A 21,198-nucleotide genomic window follows, 5' to 3' on the forward strand; every position below is an offset into this window, starting at 1 on the left:
TGATTGTAACTGAGCTTCCCAAACATCCCATCCTCTGATGTGCTCTCTAGCACAAAATACAACAGATGAGTGAAATCCAGGCTGTCCTTGATAGAGTGAAATAGTTCCTGTCAGTGTACGACAGGTGTCCCTGTGTCCGATTACTGTTACTGAGCTGGTATATAGGCATTAAAGAACATCTCAGTATTTCACTGACTTAGCTTAGAGCTGCTCGAACAATTGTTTCTAAATACACTTGGAATATTTGTGTTCATTGATCGGTAGGAGTGCCAACTTTGAATGCACTGTTCATATGTATATAGATACTGCTCTATACGTCGGGTGATCCGTGATTTTTTTCTTGACTATAAACGTAACAGTAGCACATTACTAGTAAGTTTTAAAGCTGCCAGCTAATGAAATGGAAAGGTGAAGAACCTTTTGCTTTAGACCCATGAATTGTGTGTCCAAGGGTGTGTAGAAGATGCAGTGAGAAGGCTATTGTTCCTATGGAAACTAGTTTTCATTTCCTGGCTTCTGTGCCTTTTGGTACGTAAACTTGAATTTCCATTGTTGTGACATAAACTGGTGTATGTAACTTCAGGTTTTGGTCTTTAATAAGGAAAAAAAAAATAGAGGTGGGGAAGGATATTTTCAAGATACGAAGATTCTTCATCAGTGAAGAGGACTAAGTTGTTATTTTACTCATGCCTTTGGGGAACATTTTCCCCTTGTGTTGGGGAAACAGGCAATGGACTGAGGTGTTGTCTTCAGAAGAACAACTGGGGGAGGTTGTTGTCTTAAGCAGAATTCCTTGTGTTGATAAAACAGTAAGGATGGGTTGATTTAATTCAGTAAAAACATTTTAAGAAATAAATAAGCAGGTCTGAACTGAGCATATGCTAATCTTTCTCTGTGTCTCAAGACTTGCTTTTGGCTGGGCCTGGGGATATGGATTTTTGCCTAATTCTAAGATTTATTAAGACACCCAGTGCAAATGATTTACACATTTCTAGAAACTTCAACCTTCTCTCTGCCATTTTTTTTATTATTATTATTTTAATCCTTTTCTTGATCAGACACTTCTAGGCTATTGAACAGGGTGGGAGGAAGAACCTCAGTTTATAGAAGGGCTTTGGCTCACAGCTTGCACAAGCAGAGGGAAGGGTTTTTCTTCTGACTTCAAATAGAAAGCTCTCCTTTGACCACAAACAAGTATGGAAAGGTGGTTGCTTGTTGCTTTATAGCTTAAGAGTGGAGCATGCAGAAGGCATTAGGTGAAAGAGTGAACTATTTAGTGACTACATTGTTCCTACTTTGGTATGAATTCCCAAGAACTTGAATGATGAAAGGTCATATTAAAAAGCCTTCAGGAGATTCCTCCCTCCCCACCCCCCTCACCTCCACTTAGAGTGGTTATGCAAGAAGCCTCTTGATCTACTGATGCAGATGTTCTGGAAATATCTTTATCTGGAAGAAACCAGCTAACAAAATTAGTTAATGCAATGTTATTAAACTGCTGTATAATGTTACTTAACCACTGAAGAGTAATCTGTTTTGGGTATTGAAAAAATCCTAACCCAAGCAAGTGTTCAGAGGCACAAAAAAAATCCTGAAAATGTTAGTTGTTTGAGAAATGCAGCTAAGTATTTTTCATTGCCTTTCAGATGATTTATATGCTGGAGGAACAAAGCCTTTGTTTTCTTTAAATTGTAGATGAGGTCTAGTTTATGCATAGTTCTCTTAACTGTTCATCAGGAGGTACTGAGCACTGGAACTAAAACTGAACAAAAAAACCCATGGTGTCACTCTCATAATATTTATTTGGCTTTATTTATGCCTTTCAAAAACATTGTGAAATGAGAGAAGGCTTTTAGGAGTGATAGTTCATACTTAGTTGTTTAAAAAGATATGTTTCTGATCCTGGAAATTTTTAATAATGAACAACAGAAACTGGACTCGGGGGAGTGAGGGCAAATGGAGAATCTGTCAGCAGAGCTGTTCCTGGAGTTCCAGAATTACCTGTGGGTTAATCGAAGGCCAGTGTGGATGAAAACGATAATTACACCCATATCTACAAGGAACTGCTCTCCTTGCAGAGACAGAATACAGGTGTGAAATGTTAACATGTTGTTGTTAACATAAAATGTTAACAAAGCTAATCTGCTGTGTTTTATTCAGTTCTGCACTATTTTGACTCAGAACTCAAGGCATTAGGCTGTTCTGCAGTCGCTCTATGCCCAGTCTGGTTTCTTTCGTAGATTGTGCTGATGCTCAGCTCAAGTATTTAGACTGGGGTGTCTTTTCTTGGGTTTTGTGTCTTATTTTTCTCCTTACTAACAAGAGTGTTGCCATTCAGAGCGCTCTGTGAATGAGGGTGGCATCCACTGTGACCGTCCCGGACGTGTTACCGCCGCGCTGCGGTTAAAGGCCACATCTGAACCATCCCGAGGCTGTCCGTCGTGCCTCCTGCACTCCACCAGGCAGTTCCCATCTCTGGCGGCGGCTGTGGTTTTTTCAAGCCTGGCTGCACATCAGCACACATCTCTACATCTGATCAGATCCACCCTTTGGGTCATATTTACCGTGGTACAGACTAAAAAGTGACACCTTTTCTAGGGATCAGGTTAGCCAAGGGCAGGGCAAAGCATCTTTCTGTCCACGCTGTCGCTGAATGCTGAAACTATATAATGCCCAACTGTAGAAGAAGCCAGTCTAGACTTGGATGGGCTAAGGACTTGGGTTTTGTGTTTTTTTTGTTTTTTTTTTTTTTTTTTTGAAAGCTTAGCTTTTGGAATGAAAGCTTAGCTTTTGGAACAGCTCTGCAACCACAAAGGAAAAGCATACGGCTGCTGGCTGGGTGGTGTCCTGGCTGGGTTGCACCCTTGTAGCTGATTTTGTGTGAGCTTCCAAGCCAGCTGTTCTAAGCCTGACACACACCCTGCCTATATTCCCAGCTCCAGAGCCAGCGACTTCAAAAACTTGCATCAGTTTTTATGAAGCAACCAATGGCTGCAATGGAATAGGTCTCAGCTCAGTTTTGGTGGTGAATGTACACATTTTCATTGCAGATTTCTGTTGCGAGGGGCTGGCAGGTATGCAGCTGCTGCTGTGATGTGTATTTTTTTCTGTGATCATCTGTTTTTTCATGTGCCTACCTGCTAAAAAGCACTTTCAGCATGGAGCAAGATCTCCACTGATAATTTAATAATTTAATTCCTCCCTTTGTGTGTACCAGTTTATGAATCAAGATTCTTTCTGTGTGCTGCTTACCAAGCTTGGCTTCAGAGCTGGTAACGTTAATGTAGGGATGGTGAGGAAAAGAACTTAGCAAATTCTATTTAAAGAGAATGGAAGGAAAATAGATATACTGAAATACCTGGCCTTTCAATCTAGCTCTAGTGCTCTGTTGCGTGCATTAAAAGAGAGGTTACTGTTGAGCGAGCCTACAAGATGCACTTTCAAGAAAAAAAAAAACAAAACCAACCCAAAGCTGGGTCATAAAGCTTTGCTTTATCACGTACTAGACAGGGTGATGTTCCCTGTAAATTCAACCTACTGCTTCTTAGGTAATGTAATTGCCACTTCACTAGCTGTTCTGCTTCTTAGGTCTATTGCATCTTGATGTTTGCTTTTTAAAGACGTGTACTAGACTTTTTTGATGGCTTTTTGTTGACTCCGGTCTGACTTAAAAACACAGCACCTTCCCCTCCGTGATGCCAAGCTCAAACGCCCCAGGGCACCGCAGCAGCGCTGCTACCGCCACGGGGCCGATGGGCACAGGAGCCTCGAGCTGGGGAGCTGTGTGGGGAGCTGTGTGGGGAGCTGTGTGGGGAGCTGTGTGGGGAGCTGTGTGGGGAGCAGAGGAGTTTCCATCCCCTCGCAGCCACCCAAAGCCCTAAATCAGGTTGCTCGTCTGGGAAGGAGAGAGGGGAGCCAGGGCTGCTGCACTGCGGGGCCGGGCCATAGGATGGCAATGTTGGTCTGGCTTTTCCAGCAAGGAGCAACCGGTGACATTTCAATTTTTTTTTTTTTTTTTTTTTTTTTTGTCCTTTGAACAGGCATCTTCTGAATGATTCAGCTGAGAGGGGAGGTTGGGACTGGTCCGTGGCAGGAGAAAAAGAAGATGGGGAGGAAAAAAAAAAAAGTGGGTGCTGGAGCTGGGGAAGGAGTTTTTGCATCATTTGGGAAAATGCAACGGTGCTGGAAATACTGTGAGAGACAAATGCTGCCGGTTGCCCAGCTAGATTTTTTCCACCGTGAGTCTGTTACCTTGAATATATGAAGTATGCTCATTTTCCAGTGCCTGGGTAGCTTCTAAAGTATCTGTTTAAGTACTGGAACATTCATAATTAAAGTTTCTGGAGCACTTGGGAAATAGTTCACTTCTTTAACTATTATTTTAAAATATGGTAAAGAATATATATTGTAGAAGGTACATCCTGTAAGTATTAGAATGAGCTTGTCACTGTGGAAGAATTAGAGATCAAAACTGATGGGAAAAAGAAGTGGTTACAATGCAAGATAGTCCCTTTTTCCTCTATAGGGTAGTCTCCTATGTGGAAGAAACTTTTTATTTTGGTATTAAGCTCTTTTATTCCAAAAGGATGACATCTATTCTGTACACGCACAGAACAGCTCGCTGCCTCAATGACTTGGCTTTTTCATCATTTGAAAATAGGAGTACTATTTTGTTAATCTGATTATGAATCTAAACTGTGTGGGCCTGTCAAGTGGGTTCTCGCCGGCTGGTCTGTGTGCTAATCTCACCGGAGTGAGTGGGATGGGAGCACGGAGACGGGGCACACGTGATGTCCATCCTCTTCAGGTTTTGGAGAGCCCTCAGAATATTTCCTCAAGGAATCTCACATAGAATAGAAAACACACTGCATAAAGATGTGTTTATGCTTGTGTAGTGTTATATGAGAAAAATGCCATGCCTTTTAATATATAGTAGCCATAAAATATAGTGTCAACTATTCATTGAGACTAAGAGCTGTGTTAATAGGGGAAGTCACAAATGTGATTATGCAATATGACCTTTCTCTGCCAACCAGATTAAAAACATTCTCTAGGCAGGTAATGGCAGGGTTATAATTCAGCGGGAAGAACTAAACCATGCTCTTCAAGTTTTTCCCTCAATCTGCCTTTTTTTTTTTTTTTTTTTTTCCTACAGTGGAAACAGCAGCTGCAGTAAAAGGGGCGTTTGCCCACCTAACACATTGGAATGTGAGTTTGGTGCAATACATGAAATAAAGCGAGGTGCTTTGAGGTGCTTAGGGAGGCTGTGTGAGCATCGCAGCGTTCCCAGGTGCTACCCCCACTTTACAGCTGGACGTCTCAGCCTTATAGCCTGTGGTGTGATCTTGTGCAGCAGCAGTGTGAACTCTGAATGTGCCTCCTCCCCACGTTAAATCCCGGCACCAAGAAAGCATCCCTTCCTTCTGCCCCTTCCCCAAGCGCTCCCTGCTCAGCCCCTGCACGTGGCGAGGTCTGGGACCACAACTGCTGCGGAGGTGTGGGGAGGTGGGAACGTGCCAAACAAGAACTCGGGGCAGAGGAGATCTAACACGGGAGTGTGCTGCTCCGCTTCATCGTTTCCATGTGTGCTGAAGTCGCACGAAGTTTTCAATTCTGATGACTAACTTCTTTTCTTTATGGGAAGAAGCCAACTGACGGCTCCTCAGCCCCAACCCTTCTCTTTTTTAATGCCTTTTAACCATGCTAGCTCTGCCTTTTCCTGTAATTCATAGGCCACAGTGGCTTTCCCTTGAATCAGGAGATTTTTACTGCTGATTTGGAGCATGCTGAGTGTAATCACGTTCCTGCTCATGGACTTGCCACATCTCCCTCTCTTGGAAAGGAGGGGCCTTTTTCTTTTAGCTTAAAAGTCTGTCAGTGTCCTGTATTTCAGGACCTGATGGATGGGCTTGTGGGGAGAGGGGAGAAGCAGAGTTTGATGAGGTCCCTTCTGAAGAAGCTTTTGAAAGTGGAGTAAAAGATCCACATGTTCAGAGTGGCACAGGCTGAGGATAACCCCAGACTTTGCAGAAAGGGATTGGGGCACCAGCAGTTAGAAATAATAGTGAAACATTGCAAATCCTGGGAATTAGAAAGGAATTACAGTAGTGGTTGTGGCGGGACTTCCCCAGATGGAAGGGATGAAAATGACAGTACAGGATAAAAGGTTTTCTTGGTATAAAAAGCGGTTTGGAGTTATTTCACTAGGGAAGAACTGAGGTGGATCGTGGGTCCCGTTTCCCGTTCCCCAGAGGAAGGTCCCAGAAAGACAACTTTGTGCTGGCTTTGTCAGAGCAAACGCGGGGCTTCCAGCCAGGCACAGCCCTGGGTCTGCCTGGTGCCTGTCTGCGGTGGGAAAACCTCCGCGCCTTGTGCATGGTCAACCTTCAAGAAGCCCTTCTGGGGATCTTCATCAGCCTCTTTGCCTGGTAGCACGTGTGAAGCTGTTGAGAAACTGTTAACATTCGCTGCACCCGAGCTAGTGGTGCATTTGCAACCCTTCCCCCGTGTTTTGCAGCTCTCGAAAGCATGAAGCCTTGGCCTCAGAAACTCTTCTCGCCTTCCAGATGGCTTTCGCCAAGCGATAATGTTCCTGTCCTTCTCTGGCTTTACCCACCTCCTGTTTTTTCCAGCTCAGACTCCTCTTCCTTTCCTTCTCCCTTGCCATTTAGTTCTTCTTTTCTTCTTCCCACAAACATACATCTTACTCAGTACGTCTGTGTTCTGCCCATTGGCAACCAAAAAGAGACCTCCTGCTCTTCTTTCCTGTTAACTGCTTGTATTTCTTCTCTAGTTTCTATTTAATTTGATTTTTGTTTAATACTATAAATCACAGTGGCACTTTCCATGTGTTACTTGTTGCTCCTGACATCATGAGGTTATTGGTGCTGACCTCTGTCTGAGGACTGGGCCATCACAAGAGCAATAAAACCCACACAAAAGCAATTTTTTCAAGACATGTCATCGAGTTTGTTAGATAAGCAGATTGTGATATTACCTGCTAGTTCCCAGAAGTGTGACAGTTACTAACTGTACAAGGATTGTAAAAATCTGTCATGTATGGGTCTTTGACTTATTAATGTACAGTATTCATTTGGTACAGTGTCCTCTTTTGCAGCGGTTCTTGCTCAAGAGCAGGCTGCCGTTATACCAAGATTTTCTTCTTAGCTCATTGTGGATGACGCCACAATATAAATAAAACTTTAAAATGGGAAAGACTGGCAATTGGAAATGCAAAAGTGGGTAGGAAATGGAAGAAACCACAATGATAAACAGGAGGTCAGTGGGTTGTACTAGGTATGTTGCTTCTGTAAAAACTGTTTTTTTTTTTTTTCCCCTGTAAAACGTCAGGGATTTGGGGCTGCAGTATTTGAAGCTGAAGCACTCTGTAGATGAAACGTACATGGAGAGTTAGTGTGGACCAAGAAAAAGGAACACTTCTCCTGGTACAGCTAAAGTCTTTACTCTGTTAAGCAGTCACTATAGCTTCCGGGTGGAAATAGCAAGGTGGGAAAAACAGGAGAGCTGCCTTTATTTTCGCTCCCCCTGCCACCAGAACATGGGCCGCGTGAATGCATCAGCACCAAGTGAAACCAGGGCTGGAGAGCTGCTCCTCGGGGCCGTGCCTCCCCTCTGGCTCTGCACGCACCAGGGGCTGAGACAGGGCAGGTCTGGGGCCCGGGGCAGCAGCGACTTGACTGTGCAGGGATGGAAACGGTGCATCTCCGGCTGTGCAGGCTCAGCGTGAACCGCGCTGGGTCTCTGCGGGGATGGGTGATGGACTTCTGCCACTGGGCATGGGTACCTGGTGCCTGTCCTGGCTTGGGGTACCAGTCTCCCAGAGCCTTCCCATCCTGGGAAGGGCCGGGCTGGAGTCCCAGTCCTGGCTCCTGAAGTCCTGTCCTGGGGTCTTGATGCAGGGTGCTGGGCTGGGATCCCTGTCCTGGGGTGATCTTTGTCCCAGGATCTGAGCATCCCTGCTCTTTCGGGCTCCTGTCTCGGGGTCTGAGCACCCCTGCTCTTTTGGGCTCCTGTCCCAGAATCTGAGCATCCCTGCTCTTTCGGGCTCCTGTCTCGGGGTCTGAGCACCCCTGCTCTTTTGGGCTCCTGTCCCAGAATCTGAGCATCCCTGCTCTTTCGGGCTCCTGTCTCGGGGTCTGAGCACCCCTGCTCTTTTGGGCTCCTGTCCCAGAATCTGAGCATCCCTGCTCTTTTGGGCTCCTGTCTCGGGGTCTGAGCACCCCTGCTCTTTTGGGCTCCTGTCCCAGGATCTGAGCATCCCTGCTCTTTCGGGCTCCTGTCTCGGGGTCTGAGCACCCCTGCTCTTTTGGGCTCCTGTCCCAGAATCTGAGCATCCCTGCTCTTTCGGGCTCCTGTCTCGGGGTCTGAGCACCCCTGCTCTTTTGGGCTCCTGTCCCAGAATCTGAGCATCCCTGCTCTTTCGGGCTCCTGTCTCGGGGTCTGAGCACCCCACGTCTCTTGGGCTCCTGTCCCAGCCTCTTGGTCTGGGGGGCAGGGCCGCGGTTCAGGGGTGCCAAGGTGGGATGCGCTGTCTCAGGGTGCCTGACCCTGGCGGCCCTGCCCTGCGGCGCCGGGTCGAGGTGCCGCTCCCCCTCTCCAGGTTGGTGCTCTGCGAGCCGTTCCCCGCCCCGGGGTCACAACCCCGCCTCTCGGTTCCCCCCCCCCCCCCCCTTGGGAAGGCCCCTATCGCCAGCTCGGGGAGGTGGGTGGGGGGGTGCCCAGCACCGCCTCTCCCCCCCACCCCACTCCCCCGCGGGGGCTGTTCGGCGGCGGCCCCTCCGCCGGGCCGGGCGGGGCAGCGGGCCGCACACAGCGCCTGTGCCGAGGGGCAGGGCCGGGGGAGGCGGGCGTCCCCCCCCCCCCCCCCCCCCCCCCCCTCACCTCCTCCTCCTCCTCCTCCTCCTCCTCCTCCGCCGCTTTTTCCCCTCCCTCCCCTCCGCTTCCCGTCCCTGCCCCTTCCCCCATGGCGGCGCTGGGCGACGCGGCGCGGCTGGCGGCGGCGGCGCAGCGCGGGGCGGCGGCGCTGTGAGGAGCCGCGCGGGGCCTGCGCGGCGCGGCGCCGGGCGGGCATGGCGGGCCGCGGCCGCCGCGCCTGGCTCAGCGTCCTGCTGGGGCTGGTGCTGGGCTTCGTGCTCGCCTCACGCCTCGTCCTGCCCCGCGCCTCCGAGCTGGCGGCGGCGGCGCGGCCCCGCCGAGCCCGCCCGCAGGCTTGCCGCCCGCCGCCCGCCGCCGCCGCTGCCGCCGCCGCCCCGCCGCCGCGCCGCCCCGGACCGCCGGCGCAGAGCTTCCTCTTCGTGGGGGTCATGACGGCGCAGAAGTACCTGAGGAGCCGCGCCGTGGCTGCCCACCGGTGAGCGGGGCGGGGCTCGGGCGGGTTCGGTTCGGCTCGGGCGGGTTCGGTTCGGCTCGGGCGGGTTCGGTTCGGCTCGGGCGGGTTCGGTTCGGCTCGGGCGGGTTCGGTTCGGCTCGGGCGGGTTCGGTTCGGCTCGGGCGGGTTCGGTTCGGCTCGGGCGGGTTCGCCCGGACTCGGTTCGGTTCGGGTGGGTTCGGCTGGGCTTGGCTCGGTTCGGCTCGGCTGGGCTGGGCTCAGTTCGGGTCGGTTCGGCTGAGCTTGACTCAATTCGGGTCGGTTCGGCTCGGGTGGGTTCGGCTGGGCTGGGCTCAGTTCGGGTCATTTCAGCTCGGGTGGGCTCGGGTTGGCTTGGCTCGGGTTGGCTTGGCTCAGTTAGGCTCGAGTGAGTTCGCCTGGACACAGCTCAGTTTGGCTCCGTTCACGTCAGCTGGGTTCGGCTCGGGTCGGTTCGGCTTGGGTGGGTTTGGCTGGGCTCGGTTTATCTTGGTTGGGCTCGGCTCGGGTCGGAAAGGCTCAGTTCGGCTCGGCTCTCGGCATAGCCGTTTCCCTTGAGGGGTGATGGAGGGAAGAGCCCCCGGGTGGGAGGTCTGCCCACGGCGGGGGGCTGTTGCAGCCGGGACCCCTCCTCAGCAGCCCCAGCACCGCTCGCCCTTCCCGGGGCAGGTGTGAGCCAGCGGAACGGGGCCCCTCGCCCGGCTCTCCCCGGGCACAGAGTGGGCAGCACGGGGGTGCTCACCGGGAAACCGGGCTGGGGCATCGGGTGAGGTGGAGAAAGGTACCCCGAACTCTTTCCTCCTGCCCGGACAGGTCGGAGGAGATGTGAGGGGTTGAGTCGAGTTGATGCTCTCACACACTCTGATTGAGCCAGGACCCGGCAGATGGACCCAGGGGTCTTGCCCGGTGGTCAGGCAGCCCCTCCGTAACGAGGGGGGCACCTGCTGCTGGTCACTGGGGGAGATGCGATGGTCAAAATGCTTCCCTCGGTGCTGCTACCTTGGGCATGGCAGTGTGACGCTGGTGCAGTCCTTGGCTGCTGCTTCTGAACAGAGCCAACAGCTTGATAATAATAATCATCATAAAGTTGGAGACTGCTGTAAGCTCCTGAAAAAAGAAAAAGACCACTGCGTCAAGCCGAGAGCATGTGCTTAGGTGTGAGATGCAGAAAACGCATCTGGGAACAAAGAGTAGAATCAACCTCCACTCGCCACAGCTGTCGCTAAGGCTGGACCAGGTAGCGAAACAGCTCGAATGGGGAAAGTCAGCTTGGATGAAATGCTCTTAGCTTCGGAGTGGTGAAGCTAGCGCAGGAACCGGGGTCTCTGAGCCGTGTGTTTATTACCCGAGCACACCTATTTTCGTAGCTGGGGTAATCTTTGTGCTCTGCACCGCGTGCCTCTCGCTGTAGCCCGTGGCGTGGTTTCCAGACATAACTGGGTATTGCTGCGAGCGCCGCGTGCTAATGGGACTTCTGTCCAAAGCCTTGGCAGCATCAGAATAATCATTTCTTCTGTGAGAGACGTGTCTGTGGCTTTGGAGAAACTCTCTGCTCTGCTGAAATATGCTTATTGCTCCGGCGTTCGCGCCAGCAGGCAGTGCTGGGAGGCTGCGCAAGAAGCCTGCTTAGGAAATCTGAAAGAGTTAAGAGCTAAAATGTCAGCTCGGGTATACCCCATCTCCGATTGAGTGCTGCACAGCTAGTGCTGTCAGAGTAGCAGCCAGGAGCTCTGGGGCAGATCGTTCTCTAATAAAACATCCCCTTTAGTCTTGTACTAGAACAAACCCTTCCCCATTTTCTGGCTGCCCAGGCTGAAAAGTAGTTGGCCCTATCGGCCAGTAAGAACAGGATGGCAAAACTGTGTATGAGGGACCCATCTCCTCCTCCTCCCCCTGCCCAGCTCTGGTTTCGAGAAAGGGTAGCTCTCTTTACATCAGCATCAAATGCAAGTGAAATTGCTTAATTTGGGCAATCTGAAGCATATTGTCCACCAGCAACGGTTTTAATGGAGACTTAATTATTTCTTTCAGCAGTAGACCTATAATTAAGTTACAGGGAGTGCATGATTGATGCTTTGAAATGAATGAAAGAATCTGTTTCTTCAGGGTTACATATTCTTCACCGTGTGGGATGGAGCATTTTGGATTGCAAATCTCACGAGCTGTGTAATTCACATTTACATACGGAAAAGCTGGAGTCATGTTGGGTCATCACGTAACAGGTTTTATGGCAGAATAGTTTGTCTAGCATCCATCAGATTTTGTGTCAAGGAGTCAAGAAGGGGAAATTTATCACATTATTGTCCAGAGATGGGTGTTAGTTGTGAAGCATTTAGCTTTGATGGTGTGGGAAGGGTTCTCATCCCTGGCTTTGCCCGTGCTTGCTGAACAGCCCCGTGCTGTGGGAGAGCTGGGTTTACAGAACCAGATCTGCAACATCTGCTCGCACAAAAAAATGTCTAAAGATGCAATTTAACAAATCCAGATAATGGAATCAGACTCCTTCAGCCCTCAGAAGGAGATCTGAGTATCATTTTTTACTGCATCTCTATTTTGGTTTAACCTCTAGAGATGATGTCTGCTCTCGGAGGGGACAAATAAAGCGACCTCTTAGCGTTGTGGTAGGGCTAAAGGCATTTTTCTCACCTCCGTTGGTAAAAGAATTGAGCTAATGTCTTGGGGGAAGGTGGGGAGGGAGGGGGGAAGAGGAAGACAAACCTGAAATCTTAAATGGCTTTTGATTGCCATGAAGTACTCGAGCAGACAATTGCTGGGATTACTACATTGACAAAGCATCCTGGTGAGCTGAATCGCTGGCACAGCGAGCGAAATGGGAAGCTGCTAGCAAGGCATTCCCGGGGTGGCAGCGTGTGCAGAGCCTTGATACCGGGCTAGCCAGAGCGCTGAAAGGAATTAGGGATTCAGAGGCTGAATACCTCCAAATTGCTGTGGCTCAAAGGCTATTTACAGACACAGCTAAAAGGGACTGGAGCGGAAAGCATTTGCTGATCCTTGCTGCTGTGAATCCAGATAGGGCCTAACAAGAGGGGAAGCAATCCACTTCCTGAACATCAATCGTGAGCGAAATGACCACTGCAAGGCAAAACGGGCCTGCTGGATTTTCAGGAGACGACGGCTCTTTGAAACAGTCATGCTTTTGTAGTCTGCGAGGCAGAGAATAAGCTTTAGATCTACAGGTTTTTGGAGGGCAGATTTGAAGCTTCAGCAGTTATTGCGTCTGACAGCCAGGTTAGCAGAGCTTCCCTTCCAGGAGGCCGGTGAAGTGCAGCAGCAGAAACTGCGGTGTCACATCAAAGGACAAGAAATAGTCAGGCAAAGAGCTGTACAGGAAAGAGTTAAGGTATGGCTGGGGTTCAGGGAAAGTGCAACAATATGTGCTAAGGGTTTTGCAGTTGAGGGGAGTTGTCTTAAAAGAGCTGCAGGAAGGAGAGGATGGGAATAAGCAGTCTCCCAGAAGATTTAAGTCTGCTGTCTCAGGAACAGAAATATCAGGCAGTTAAGCTTTTTTTTTTTTTGCATAGCAACTACATTTCCTGGGAAACGTGGCAGGAGACTAGTGTGAATGCAGTTAATGGCGAGATGTCAGAGGTTGGCCTTTGGCAGTATCTCTGCAGGAGCACAGCCTCAGTTCTGCTCGGTTTGGGCCAGTCCCCACGGCACCTCGGAGTGCCACGAGGCCACACGCACGAGGTGCCGTCCTGCAGTACGGGGCAGCGATGCCGGGGCTGGTGCTGAGCCGTCCCGCGGCAGAAGGGTGCCCTTCGGGAGGCTCCGTTTCAAACGTGCTGCCACACCGTTTGTGGTGGCTTATAGGAAACAGACTGCACTGGAATCTAAATACCTGAGTGCTTGGAAAAGCTTAAGTGAAAGGCAGCCAGGAGGATTTGGGCTCTAAAGGGGTTTGTATTATCTGTCTAAGCCTGCACTAGCTCCTGCAGAAGTGTAATACAAAACACATTTTTGTTCTTCTTTTAAATTCAGAGCCGAGGTTGAGGCTGTTGAGTGGTGGTCGGTTTTGGTCGCTTCTGGTTGCTATTGAGGTAATACAATGGATTGTGGAGCATACGCTCTTGCCTCTCCGGAGGAGGCCGTGTGAAGTGACTTTGAACATCGTGACAGCGCGATACATGTTTTGCTTAACATATCGATCATACCTCAGTATTGCAATAGTGAGAACTTGGAGTGTCCTGCTCGTGTATGCACTAGCATACAAGTATGACATACTTGGGCTTTTCGAGCGGTAAGCAGTTACCTAAAATCTGCAGTAATGCTTATGGAACAGTATGAAGCAAATACAGTGAGAGCAAGTGGCACTGATGCATGGGGGATAAGGAGAAACAAAGTCACCTACATACACTAAAATATCCATATGGCCCAAGTCTCTGGGACAATTGGGCTTTGGTCTTAGTTTAACCCCTTGACTATCAGTGTACATATGGATGATGGATCCTTTTCTGTCTCTGTTTCCACAAGGAAGGTGGATGGATATCCACGGACAGAAAACTGGCAACACTTTAAATTGGAGGAGTTTAATTCAAAGGACTCTAAGGAGCTGTGGAAGCTGCTTGGATACTCTGCTAAAGCTAGATGCCAAGCTGTCCTGCAAAAATTTGAAAGGAGGTCTCCCTCAAAATTGGAGTTCTGTAATGCAGATGTTGACTGACAAACTCTTTAAAGCCTATCTGGAAATTTTAAAAACCGGCTTGTTTTTCTGTCATTTTGGGATGGTTGTCTGCAGTACCATGTGCAAAAGCAGCATGCTGGTTTCTATGCTCAGTTCTCCTGACTAAGCTGTGGTTCGTTGCTTCCCCTGTAGCAAGTGTTGCTGGAAAGATGGGACCTTGAAGAACAGTTACACAAAACTGGCCCTAATTCAACAAGAAATTTAGCTGAACCATGTATTCAGGAAATCAGTCTTTTAGGTCTGTTATCTTGCTGAGATTTTCACAAATCATTATTTTCTTCAGCATAATTATATGAGATGACTATTTTTCAAAACTGTAAATGGTTTCTCTGATCTCCTCTAGGGGACTTTCCTAAACTGCAGACAAAAACCAAATACATTTTTTGTAATCGTCTCCAGTTTGAGTCTCTACAAAGGGAGCACTGTCTGCCTAACGCTGCTGACTATGCTTTTGCTGAGTCTGCAGAGCTGATAACAAAGCAAGGTAACACAAATAAATAATAAACACTGGAAACTGAAGATAAAACATTCCAGATCTGTGCTCCTCTTATTCCAAGCTATGCTTTTTAAACGAAGAAATGACTTACGACAGCATTAGGTGACTAGCAGTAGTGGTCACTTTTTAGAAAATACAGAGATTTTTTAGTACTCGCTTTGTGCGCACAGTTTTCTGTTTTGCATGAATGCTTTTATCAGCTATGACAAAATCTTTGCACCCAGTTTGCTTGTGACTTTCTCAGATTAGGGTACACATAGGATATTCAGTGTGCAAAACCAGTTAAGGAATGGTAAAATTGACTTGGTAGTCACCAATACCAGAGCAGTCCTAATGTCCTCTGGTAAGAGTCGTCTTCTGAGGAGCGTTACCTAATTTTTCTATGTTTGTGTTTGTTTAAATTGCACTTTGATTCCCTTGTCAACGCTAGCTTCTAGTTTCTTGCAGTTATGTGCCCTGTGAACCAAGAGAAACCAGGTCGCACGCCGTTGTGCATGTTTTCAGCGCTGTTCCTTGGGGAAGGTAACGGAGAGCCTTGCCGTCCTGATTCATGCACATCCTCCTGTTTAACCAAGCAGATTCAGATTACACAGAGGAGATAAGGTTGGGATCTGTCAGAGCAGTTCAGTTGCTGAGTTTTTAAATGACCCGTTCAGCACACGTATCAATTGCATTCAGAACCTGATACTTCTGTCTGTCCAGAGTCAAAATGGCCTTAAGCTGGCTGAGGCCACCAGCGATCACTGCAGTGGAGGTGGGCTGTGCAGGTATAGGTATAGGAGTCTGGTGGCAGAGATGTTGCAATTGCATTTCCTTTAAACAGCTGAGGGTAATGGGTAGTCCTTCTAGGGCGAAGGAAGTCATCGGGTTTCACTAAAAATATTTTCACTTGTTTTTATTATGAAACATACAGTTCATTTGCAGATACAATCTTGACCAGGAAAAATGTCAGCTGGTGGGACTGGATGCCGGTGGGGCCACAGCAGTAGGAGGGTGTTGAGACAGCAGCTCTGTGCCTAAGGAGCCGAAGGAGTCAGGTTGCTGCCCATAACCTGAGAGCAGACACGGTAAACTGGACGGGAGGTGGGAGGACAGGCAAGAAATGTAGCTGCTAACACACTGATCTGCAGAATCGCTTGTGATTGAGCCAGGTCTGATTCTTTGCAATGGCAGATAAAAAAGTTAAAAGTAGCTTTGATCAGAATTTATCCCTACATTTACCAGTCCTCAGTTCTGCTGATAGCTGGGGTCAGAAAAATGTACTTACAGTTCATCTTACAATCTGTGGTTTGGCTTCTTTGGCCGAGTGCAATGACATGTTTCCCGAGCAAACTGTTCTTTCTGTATTCTCTCCCCAAAAAAGGGCCGCAGCGGGCTGTGGCTTAGACATAAGGAGCAGCACATGGTGACTCCCATTGTTTCAGCCTCTGCCGAGCAGTGCTTGCGTTGATACAGACGCTTAGGCAATTTTTCGATGTGGGAGCATATTTCGTCTGTCTGAGTTCGAACAAATAGTCAAAGCCACAGTCACAAATAACACGGCGAGTTGTCTCATCCTAGAAAATGTGTTGTCGCAGGAAATGAGCACAGGCTTAGTCAAGCTGTGCTGGGGCATGGTTGATGTGAGATCCCAAGGCTGAAGTAACGTTGTGGTTCCGACCCAAGTCACACACTGATCCTTGGGTGGTTATTATTAGGGCATGGTCTTTCTGTGTGTGTCGTGTCACCCATGTATGCAGGAATATGTCTCTGGTTTACTCCTACTTTAGTATCAAACTTAAATATGGCACAGATCCATGTAAAGATGGGGTCAACTGGCTTTGAGCCGAGGGATTTATTGCAGTACAAGGACTGGGAATCAAACTACAGAATTTACGGATGTACATGCATTTTGTTCCCTCTCCATTGAATAGGAATTCTTCTCTTGACAATACTTTGGAGGATCCTGAGGTAAGGGAGCCTGGTTGGAGAGCAGGGAGTAAATTTAAACTGGGAACTGACAGTGGTAGTGGTGTTATGCAAAAAAAAAAAACAAACCCACCAAAAAACAACCAACCAAACAAAAAAACCCACCACCACCAAAAAAAACCTCTTCTGAGTTGAAGACTGTTCCTCAAGAGTCCAGAAAGCAGCTAAAGCTTGGAGTGATAGAAGACATCCTGCGTTGTCCATGGTTGGTAGTCATTACAAAGGCAGATCTTCCAGGATATCAAGAGCAAGTCTGAAAATTTGTTGTTTTGTTTTTGAATAAAAAAAGTCAATAAGCAGAAATTTTTGTAAGATTTTAGCTTATAACTTCACCTGGTGATGGTTTGGAAAGTGTCCTGGGTACACCTGAAGCTGCACTGGGAACTGATCGCAGTGGGTGAGATGAGCTGCCTTTCTCAGTAGCTTCTTCTGCCATTTCTTTTCATGAGACTAAAATTTGAATGCATCAAGTACCTTTAATGAAGAAGTCTTTTAAACTTAGATTGGGAGTTGATGTGGGAAGAGCAACTTACTATGTAGTCTTTTTTCATTCAAGACCAAATGATTTGTGTGTGGAGTGTGCCTGTCAGAAAATAAACAGTGGAACTTCCTTAATAGTTAGTGAAAGTTCAAGATACAAGCACGTCTCATTTTAAAACAGGCAGTTTTCAGTACTTTAACAGGATGTGACTTTATAACCAGTAGTACCGTGCATTAGTTTCATCACTCATGATTAAAGGCCTCATCACCTCTGTTGTGAAGTCAACAGGAACATTTCCACTGGCTTTACTTTCTGCTCTCCTGGGAAGCTAGGATCTAAACTTTTCCTGTGAAATGCTACCCGTGGCAGTAAGAAATCCAGAAGACAAAGCTTTTAAAGTAATTGGATGATATTTGTTACACAAAGCTGAATTAGTGTGTAACTTAAGTTGTTGATGTTTAGTTAGTACTAATTAAATACCTTTGTGTTTCCCAGTGGAACTTAAAAAATAATTCTTCTGAAATATTTTTACATTTCAGACTTTGTATGGTGGCTAATTCTGGAGATTTCAAATTTCAGGTGGTCTGTACTGTCCAAAATCTGTTCTGCTTTTGGCAAGAAACCTATGTTGAGAGGCATCTGGTAAAAGTGACAGTGATTCATTGAGGGAATAAATACTGTGTCCTTTACCTTGAGAGTGTTTTCACATTCAGCTTTGAATATAGGTTATATTCTGAGCATAGTTGCCAAACATAATTAGAAAATACTCTCCCCCTATACAAAAAGGGGCAAAACCTGTTGGTGTATCAATGAATAGGGGTTTGTGTGAGTTTCTGTGAAGGATGCGTGAACTCTGCTTTTTCCCAGGCAGAATTTGAGAAAATGGTACTGAAAGCTTAAAATTCATAATTTTTAGGGCAAGGCTGTAAGAGCTACATGATTGAAAATCCTCCCTGGAGGAGGTTAAGTGTTCTGCAGTCTGCCTTGAGGAATCATCCTACATCTCTTCCTGCAATGTAAGTGACCCAGTTTGCCCACGCAAATGGGTTGGATTTGGCAGAGAGGAGCACGGAAGGTGTGGAGCAGATGTCTGCTGCTTTGCACAGAAAAGGCTTCTCTTCTGTGATGTTCCTCTCTTAGTAAAATCTAAAGTGTGCGGAAAGCTGCTGGAGGTGCGGGTGTTGGTAACCCCAGGTTGTCTGTTGGGATTACCTGTTTTGCGTGCATCTCTCGGGTCTAGTTTTCTACTAGTCCTTTGCTGGTATGGCAGACCCTTTTGAGGTTACTGTTGCTACCATGCTCTCTGTTTCTCTGGCTGTCACAAACAGGCAGGAGCATTTTACTTCTGTCAAAGCACCACATGCTTCTCCGCGTAGCATCTGGAGAGGTTGCTGTTTGGTTGGTTTCCCACAGGATACTGATTCCTCATAAGTTCATGTGAAATTTGCATCTCTACCCTCTGGAAGCCAGTACTTCTGACCCCACGTTTGAGCTTTTGATGACCTTAAAGGGAATAGAAGGTGGATATGGTTCTGAATAACTTGCAGGGAAGCTTTGGAGGCATTAAATCCAGTTGTACATGAATTGTTTGTCCATCTTGGCTCCCTTTGGCTTCGCTCTGTATCTTGTGACCAATAGCTGTTAGACCAATACTGAGTGTGCTGAAGAAATCGTGCTTGCCGCTAGTGAACTACTGCTGTTACCTTTCTATCAGATAGAGATGCAAAAATGTTATTTAGATGCTTGTCGTATCAGAATTTTTTGTGTGTTATACCAATTGCTCTGTGTGCCATGTGAATGTCCTCATTTGCATGGAAAAAAATAACCCTTCAAGGCATTTAAAAAGAAAATTTGTAAAGCAGATGAGTTGTAGTTCCTTTTCGTGGTCTCTGGTAGCACTCTCTGCCTACCTTGGTTTGCATACTTAACTAGTTCTTACTGTTTTTTTCAATCTAGAACTTGGTCCAAAACCATTCCTGGCAAGGTTGAATTCTTCTCCAGCGAGGGTTCGGACACCTCTATTCCTATCCCCATCGTGCCACTTCCAGGTGTAGATGACTCTTACCCACCCCAGAAGAAATCTTTCATGATGCTCAAATACATGCATGACCACTACTTGGACAAATACGAATGGTTTATGAGAGCTGATGACGACGTTTACATCAAAGGGGACAAACTGGAGAACTTCCTCAGGAGTTTGAACAGCAGCGAGCCCCTCTTTCTTGGGCAGACTGGCCTCGGCACCACAGAGGAGATGGGGAAGCTGGCGCTGGAACCGGGCGAGAACTTCTGCATGGGGGGACCAGGAGTGATCATGAGCCGGGAAGTCCTGCGGAGAATGGTGCCCCACATTGGCGAGTGCCTGCGAGAGATGTACACCACCCACGAGGACGTGGAAGTGGGAAGATGCGTACGGAGGTTCGCGGGGGTGCAGTGTGTATGGTCCTATGAGGTAAGGACAGGGGCGTGGAGAATGAGGTGCGTGTTTTGGGGGGAGGTGGAGGAGAGGGTGGGAGCGGCGGACAGCAGGGGATTGCTGCTGTACGGCTGCACAGCCGTTCCTCCAGAGCTCACCTCCCTTTGCAACTTGACCATCCAACTGCACGGTTTCTACGCTCTTCACTTCCTACAAGTGTCACCCTGGGAAAGACCTACGCAAATATGGAAGTGCAACAGTAAGGAGGGAAGTGGAGCCCCGGCATAAGGCACATTGGGGTGGGGGGAGGAACATCCATCATTCAAAACGGATATGTTTATTTAGACAGAAAGGGAATAAGCTTAAATCAAAAAGGCCACAGGTCTCTGCAGTCTTAATTGTCCAAGCTTCTTTTATCTTCTTTAGCTGGGTATGTCACAGTGTCAGTGTGGAAAATAGATGATACAATTACTGTGTTTCTCACTACAGCTGAAATGCACAAGGCTGACAGATGTTTGCCCTGACAGTGACAGTTTTTTTTCCCAAACTACAGCCCCGGCAGAGATGTCTCATAGTGGCTGGTGCTGTCACCCTGGGTGCTGGGCTGCCTGCCAGCCTGCCCACAGCCCAGGTCCCTGCCGCTCAGGGGGCTCGCTGGCAGCCCCGTCCTGCAGCCCGGCAGCTCCTTGACGTCAGCAGAGAAGCCACCGCGCTTACGCCGAAACTCGGGGTCTGCCCACACTCATGTGGCTGCGAGTTTGCATCTTGGGGGAGGGCGGGGGGGGGAAAAAAACCAAGAGGGTTCCCAGCCTGCTTGTGGCGGAGTTTCCTGGTGCTGTTCCTGCTGGATGCAGCGGGCTGGCGGCTCCTCCTGGGGATCAGGGGGGTTTCTCCGACTGGGGTGCACTGGGATCTTTGAAGTGAGTCCTGGGTGTTTACAGACTGCCTGACTGAAAACACCTGCTGGGCTTGAGCTGCAGTTTCTCCTCTAGTACCAAGGAAAACCCTGGTGGGTCTGTCTTAAAAATAAAGGAGAAGTTGAGAGCAGAAGAGAGGGTGAACGCTTTATCTTTTTACACAATCATTTATGACTTCTACACAGCGACTATCGCTTTGTCCTTTTATGAGATGTGGTAAAGAGTGGGGGGGTTTCTGCCCACATGACAGAGGAGCTGTGGTCATGGATGACAACAGATCCTGCTGCTGACCTGCTCTTTTACTGGCAGAGACTTATGTGAAACTTTTGACACCGAGTTTCTGCCCCCAAAAGCTGTTGTTTCATTTCAGTTCACAGTTCAGTGATGGGAAAGCCTCTGAGGAAGGGGAAGGAGGTTTCCAGCTGCAGTAATTCATTCATATCTTTTATGCATAAAGACTTTCTGGACTAACAGTAGCTCTCCACATTCCCTGCTTACAGACCTGGAACTAGTTTATGTATTGCCAGCATCGTGGTTAGCTGTTCATAAAGAGTCAGTGACTTTTTCCACAGTTTTTAGCAGCGTAAAATTTTTACTCCAGACATTCCGAGTTGAAATAACTTGTGGTGTGAAGGCCTGTACCATGTGGCATTTGATAGCTTACCGAAGACCAGCAATTTGGTCCTACTGAAACTGGCAAAGACCTCCTCGATTCCATATGATCAAATTTTGGCTTGAAATAGCTAACAATAGCACACAACTGCATTAGGAATGCTATCTGGCAGAATTAGATTGGGCTTTTCTCAAAATTAGTTTTATTTGATCAACTTCTGCTAAATGATCTGTAG

General features: G+C 48.0%; 1 protein-coding gene across 1 annotated transcript in view; it reads left to right on the top strand.

Annotated features, from left to right (window-relative positions):
- Positions 1 to 9,050: 9,050 nt before the first annotated feature.
- Positions 9,051 to 21,198, top strand: part of CHSY1 (chondroitin sulfate synthase 1) — an 82,577-nt gene continuing 70,429 nt past the window's right edge. The window contains exons 1-2 of the mRNA XM_042804136.1: positions 9,051 to 9,370; positions 18,974 to 19,469. Coding sequence (XP_042660070.1) covers positions 9,090 to 9,370; positions 18,974 to 19,469 — 777 coding nt within the window. The 5' untranslated portion in view covers positions 9,051 to 9,089. The remainder of the gene's footprint in view (positions 9,371 to 18,973; positions 19,470 to 21,198) is intronic.

The sequence above is a fragment of the Tyto alba genome, unplaced genomic scaffold, assembly GCF_018691265.1.
Source record: "Tyto alba isolate M040663 unplaced genomic scaffold, T.alba_DEE_v4.0 Super-Scaffold_41, whole genome shotgun sequence".
In the NCBI taxonomy this organism is placed as follows: Eukaryota; Metazoa; Chordata; class Aves; order Strigiformes; family Tytonidae; genus Tyto; species Tyto alba.